The sequence below is a fragment of the Mus pahari genome, chromosome 3, assembly GCF_900095145.1.
Source record: "Mus pahari chromosome 3, PAHARI_EIJ_v1.1, whole genome shotgun sequence".
Taxonomy (NCBI): Eukaryota; Metazoa; Chordata; class Mammalia; order Rodentia; family Muridae; genus Mus; species Mus pahari.
In genome coordinates this window covers 72,877,638-72,884,607 of record NC_034592.1, presented here as the reverse complement: position 1 = coordinate 72,884,607, position 6,970 = coordinate 72,877,638, and the positions used below count along the sequence as shown (strand labels likewise).

At 31.4% G+C, this 6,970-nt stretch overlaps 1 protein-coding gene across 1 annotated transcript; it reads right to left on the bottom strand.

Annotated features, from left to right (window-relative positions):
• Window positions 1-2,830: 2,830 nt before the first annotated feature.
• Window positions 2,831-3,808, bottom strand: LOC110319045 (olfactory receptor 10AG1-like). The gene has a single exon (XM_021194457.1). It carries the CDS (start codon window positions 3,806-3,808, stop codon window positions 2,831-2,833), a length of 978 nt encoding a protein of 325 aa, XP_021050116.1.
• Window positions 3,809-6,970: the final 3,162 nt, after the last annotated feature.

Sequence of the window (6,970 nt, the reverse complement as noted above, 5' to 3'; positions counted from 1 at the left end):
CCAGTGTGTGTTATATGAATCAACAAAGCATACATTGTGCTTAGACTTTAATTTGTGGAACGATCATCTTGATTGTCTTAAATAATTTACTTTCTCATGAATCCTGCTACCAGCACTTACTTTTTTTTTCATTCAGTCTTACAAGACTCTCCCTTTTTATCCCTCCCTCCCCCTTCCTTTCCTCTCCCCATTATTTTCTTCCCTCCACTCCCTCCCCCTCCTTTCCCCTTCCCCCTCTCATTCTCTATGTGTATGTGTATGCATATCTTATTTTTAACTTTTGCTTTCTTAACTGTAAATATTGATTAAAGGATTTGAATTTTCTCTATCCTTTTTGGGTGACACATAGAATATTGTACTGCAAAACTAATTAATTAAATTACTAGGTAAAGTACTAATGCATCAAAGTGACTATTTAATATGAAATTTCCTCCCCAAACAAACAATTATTTGTAGCTGAAGTTCTGACACACACGCCATTTGTATATTAAGCACATCATACATTTGCATGGATGTATATTCAGATAACAATTGGAATTTTGAATATATATATAGTACAACATAACTAGTGTAGTGTTTGGTATGAGCTGTCTTGTGTTCAGAATACGTTATGAATAATAGGAAAATGAAAATAAGTAGCAAAAAATAAGAAAAGAAAAGAAGCAGCTTAGTATAAGGAGAGAGAACTCAGCATCATTTGTTAATGCCTGCAATATAAAGTATTGACAGTGAAAAAGGAGTTTATTTCAAAACATTTAAAACATAAATTTAATTTGGATTGAAAATATTCTAGAAAACAGTGAATTACATAAAATATTTTTAAAACCCTGCAATTATACTATAATTTACCCAGAAAATTATGGTACATATTTTAAATTATCTCTAGAGTGCTCTAACAGTAGTGACAGTAAAAAAATGGCAGAGGCCAGGAGACTGGGAGTCATGTAGTGATGAACCTAGGATGACAATGGAAATGAAATTGTAGTTGATTAAGACAAAAAAATAACATTGTCTAATTCTGTTCGACAGCAGAAATTTATATTCTGTTGCTGGTAAAAAAACATTTGACGCCTCTTCTATGAACATAGTGACCATAAAGAAAATATCCATCATTGTGATGACAATTTATCCTGATGGAGCATTGCACAAGGAATCAAATCTGACTTTTATGACGCTTGAGCAGTTTTAATTTACCAGGAAAAAAAAATGTAAAGAAGCATGAGCAAAGTGAAAGGTTTATAAGAATTTAAAAAGTTTATATATGCGCTTATAACAAATCTGATTTCTCAGTCTTTTAAAAATGTTATCATCAGAATCTACTATCTAGGATTTGCAGCATTCCAGTTGACTGATTTTATCTTAGATAACATACCTTACATATTTTTACCAATTTATTTTCATAACTAGATGTTAAGCTTTAATATTTCAGTATATTGCCAATATGCTATAAAACTGTATACATGTTTGGGTGTTGTGCATGTGTTTATTCAAGTTGTGTATTACAACATGAATGCAAAAGCATTTTCTGTTTATTATAAAGCAGAAATACAAAATAAGTAAGACTTTTTAAAATCATTTTTTTTTAATTTTTTTAGTTTATCTTTTCTTTTCACCAATTTTATACATATATGAAATATACTGAGAGCATCTTACTTCCATTATCCTCTCTTACTCCTCACACCTGCTGATACTTTTCACCTTCCCAAGAATTCTATTTTCATGTTGTTCTATAACAACTAAATTTAATTAGTCTTCTTGACTGCCTGTGCATACATGGTCATGAAATGAATAGGCACAATTTAGCAATGGCAATATCATTGCAGTAAAAGACACAACCTCCTCTAAAATGAATTGTTACCTTGGAAATATGGTAGGAGATAAATCGAAAGGTATTGGTATGATGAGTGATGTTCAATTTCCTCATAAAAACCTACCTAAAGGCTGAATAATTTTAGTACCCCTACGCAGGGTTAAAAACATGATAGCACATATATGCAGATACAACCTAACTGTTTGGACTTCAGAAAAATTTGAAATTACTCATATATCTTTCACATTTAAATTTATAGAAATCATTTTGTATATATTAACAGGCAGAGAAGTAGACATATGAAATGTAGTTTTAAAAAGGATCAACAACAGAATCTCATAGTAAGGTAATCTAGGGTTATAATAACAAAGGAGAAAATGTGTGCAAAAATACTGAGTGTGTTTGCAGGGCTGTGTAATACCATAAATTCATTCCATTTTGATAAGCAGAAAGGATGTAGGTTTCAGCTTTCTGTTTAGTATTATATAGAAAGGATAACACAGGGGAGCAGAGTCATTTAAGTGAATAAACTCAAAAAGGAGCTGAATTGGTCCAATTTAATTTTTTCAGAATTTTTAGTAGAGTTTGGAGAGACTCACTCATAATTCACTTTTGGACTTATCCAATAAGTATGAATTTTTCAAGTTCTATTGGAAGTTAATGCCTTATATACTTCAGAATCATAGAAGACTGTCAGAAAATATGGGTATGAGTATTTGGGGAAATAATTATATATTAATTTTAATATATTAATATCCAATTTTGAATTCCATACATATATTATAAAATATATAAATTATTATAATTTTATTTTTTAAAATAAATATTTTTGTGATGGATCATTGATGATGAATGATCTTGCCTAATACATTCTAAGAGGCATAAACTGTACAAGAGAATTTAAGTTTGAAGAAAATGCATTTTGAAATGGAAGTTATTGACCTCTCAATATAGAAAGAAAACATTTCAAAATAAGTATATTAACAGGAAAATAAAAATCTTCTATGCAAACACATGACACTATTTTTGGAGTATGAGTTTTCTTAGAGCAACAATCACTTCCTTGTTCCTAAGGCTGTATATTAAGGGATTGAACATGGGAGTCACAATAGTATAGAACAGAGACAACAATTTATCAGTTCCAGGAGAATGCATAGACTTTGGCCTCAAGTATGTAATGGTACCAGACCCATAAAACAAAACCACCACCAGCAGGTGGGAAGAACAAGTGGAGAAGGCTTTTGCCCGCCCTTTGGCTGTTGGCAACCTCAAAATGGTGGCAATTATTTTGCTATAGGATGTAAGCACCAGTATAAAGGGGAGTGCAGCCACTACCATAACAACCACATAAACAGACAGTTCATGCACAGAAGTGTCCCCACATGCCAGCTTGAGAATTGGTGGTATGTCACAAAAGAAGTGGTCTATTTCATTAGAATTGCAGAAATGCATAGAAAATATCCAACAGGTTTGTCCAATCTGAATTGGAATGCCACTAAGCCAGGAGCCTGCTGCCAACTGAGTGCATTTTTTTGAGTTCATGACCAAAGGATAGTGCAAAGGGTTGCAAATGGCCACATAGCGATCATAAGACATCACAGCCAGGAGGAAACATTCATCAGTTCCCAACATAAGAAAAAAGCACATCTGCACAGCACAAGCCAGCACAGAAATATTTCTATCCTGTGTCCAAATGTTGAACAGAATTCTTGGGACAGTTACTGATACATAACAGATTTCCAGAGAGGAGAAGTTTGCCAGGAAAAAATACATGGGTTTCTTCAATGTATGGTCAAGTCTAGTTATTAATATGATGAGGCAATTGCCGGTGAGGATAATCATGTAAATGATGGAGAACAGTGCAGACAGAATTCCTTGGAGGTTGGGAAGAGCAGAGAATCCCAGCAGAACAAACTCTATTACAGTAGAAACGTTTACTTCACCCTCAATTTCGTCATGTTTCATCTGTAGGAATGATTTAGTCAGAGTCTGAGTCATTTCTGTCTTTAGTTTTGTTTCCTCTTCTACACTCCAAGAATGGTTTTCATTCTTAGTTATCCGTCCTCTGTACAAATTCACTGCTGTTAATAAGTGTGTGTGCAAAACCTCATATTTTATCATTCTTAAGGAATTGTATTAACTTTTACTGTATTAATAAATATCATTTACTTTATAATAATAAGATACATTGTTTTAATTTGTAGTGTTTATTTAAACTCACCATATCTTTAAATCTACTATATATTCAATATAGGTTCCTTGATTTTATATTCATTATTTACATATGTTTTCTCTAACTCTCAGTTTATTTTTATTTTATATTCAAATACATAATTTTCAATTTAACAATTTTGTAATAAATATAATATCTACATAACTATTTTCCTTCAATATTAAAAATTAATGACAAGGAATAGAATACAATAAAATACTTAAACTTCAATGGTAAACAGTAGAATAAAAAATATTATTTCAACTTTAGTGTAGTACATAAAACCAGCAATCAATTCCTGTTCAGATTTTATAGTGAGTAGTGATGATGACTACAGTGATATATGTGTAGAAAATCTCAACAGTGACTCTTATAGAAAAGTGCCTATTCAAATTAGATGCTTATTTAATTTAAAAACTGATTGCATCCTATATGTTTTCCACTCTGTGATGTGTTATTGCACATAGATTTTGTGCTTGGGTTGTATATATTTTCATTTCCTTATATCCAAATCTACATTGTGAAAGTTCTAAAAGGTATTTTTTTGCACCAATTTGTGGTGTAAATCTTAGTATTTGACAAAAGTGATTTAATTTATTATTGAAAATTTATGGGTTTGGGGTTTTTTGTTTTGTTTTGTTTTGTTGTTGGTTTTTCAAGATAGGGTTTCTCTGTGTAGCTCTGGCTGTCCTGGAACTCACTCTGTAGACCATGCTGGCCTCAAACTCAGAAATTCACCTGCCTCTGCCTCCCAAGTGCTGGGATTAAAGGCCTGCGCCACCACCGCCTGGCTTATTGAACAATTATGAATAAACCTATCCCAATTCAGGCTATTCCCAAGGGGTATCAGATGATTGTTAGCTACAGTTCAGAAGCTCACCTGGAAAAATTTTGAAATTTTTGTCTGTGAATGTTAAGTGGCTTCGTGTGAGGATATATATATATATATATATATATATATATATATATATATATATATTACTATTTCCATTATCTCTTGCAGAAAGAGAATTTCATATCAGGAATTTGGTGTGAACAATATTATCTTTGTGTTGTTATTGTATTTACAATTCTCTGGACAAGACAATTACTTATCATACTTTACACACTTCCTAACTTCCAAGGGATTCTGTCTGCATTGTTCTCCATCATTTACATGATTATCCTCACTGGCAGTTGCCTCATCATATTAATAACTAGGGTTGACCATACAGTGAAGAAACCCATGTATTTTTTTTCCTGGAAAATTTTTCCTCTCTAAAAATCTGTTATATATCAGTTACTGTCCCAAGAATTCTTTTCAACATTTGGACACAGGATAGAAACTTTTCTGTACTGACTTTTGCCTTATAGATGTTTCTTTCTTATGTTGGGAACTGATGAATGACTCCTTATACAATGTATAAACTTACCTGTACACTTATACAATTCTACCAATTAAAGTTTGAAGTTAAACATTGTAGAAAACCCTGTAGCTGTCTCAGAGAAGTGAGAAAATTGTAGAAGTTACAAGAACCTGGGAGAGCTAGGAATTGAGGGATACAAGATAAGGTTCATTAGTGGAAAGTAAGTTCTAGTTAGAGGTATAAGTTGCTTAATGCTACACCAAAGTTGTGACTATAGAAAATTATATAATATTGTTTACCAAAAATATTTGAATATATATAATCTAAATGTTAGACACACTTTAGTAAAGAACATTATCCAAATGCTGTGAATGCTAAGTGGCTTCATGTGAGGATCTAAAAAATAAATATACTATTTCCATTATATCTTGCAGAAAGAGAATTTCATATCATATTTTTAATGTTATATAATGATATAATTCAAACTCTTACACTGTACTCATAAAAATTCCAAATCGTAATGTATATGGTCAAAATAAGTGATATGAAATGGATATTTTCATACACAGAGAAAGTGGTGGGAGAGGAAGAGAGAGAGAGAGAGAGAGAGAGAGAGAGAGAGAGAGAGAGAGATTAAGAAAATTCGTTTGTGGATAGTAACACAAAGAAGATTTGGTTTCTAGTGAGAATTCAAAAATATGCATATGTATTCTATTCTATCCTAAAATATATTAATTTACTTTCATTCATATACCATTCCAGATTCAAGCCTAATTCAGGAAAAGCAACACAAACAAACAAGAAATCTGTTTGTTAGGAGGAAGGAAAGCAAACACAAGTCAACACTCTGTCATCTTTATCTTGTTATTAATTATGTGAAGATTATAATTTGGTAAAATACTGTCTTCAGAATAGACATATGTAAACTATGTATATGATTAACTCAGTAATTTGTAACTAAATGTTAATGTTTATGTGATTATGATGTAAATTATAATAATAGCAATGTTGCTAATTTTAGGATCTCTTTTCAATATATAATAAAGTCTTATGTCTTTTAACTTCATCTGAGCTCATAGTAATTATATATAGAAGAATATGAACATGTATGAATCAAGTCTTTGGAATTTTAAACGAAAGTCAAAGAATATATATTATTAGGAGAGTCAATTTCTCTAAATCATTTACTGATATTAAACATATATGCATTTGTAAGTTTAAATTTTAATAAACAAAAGTAATTCATGTTAAATTATTTGAAACAAATTATATAAAATACATACCTTTAATGGGGTTGTTAAAACAATAGAAAAAATAAAAAATAAGTCAGATAAATCATTTAATTTCTCAATTCATATATAGTCTCCAACATAATCTAGAGTCACAACTTAGAGCTTTCTTAAATAATAACTGTCTCTACCCTGGAGACCAACTACTTTCCAATTTAACCTTATAATTGAGGTGATCTAGTTTTTCTACCACTCATAGCATTTGATATAGTGCCTAAAATACTATGCTTTCCTCTTCCTCCTCCTCTTCCTCCTCCTCCTCCTCCTCCTCCTCCTCGTCCTCCTCCTCCTCCACCAGTTCAATCTTCTTTTG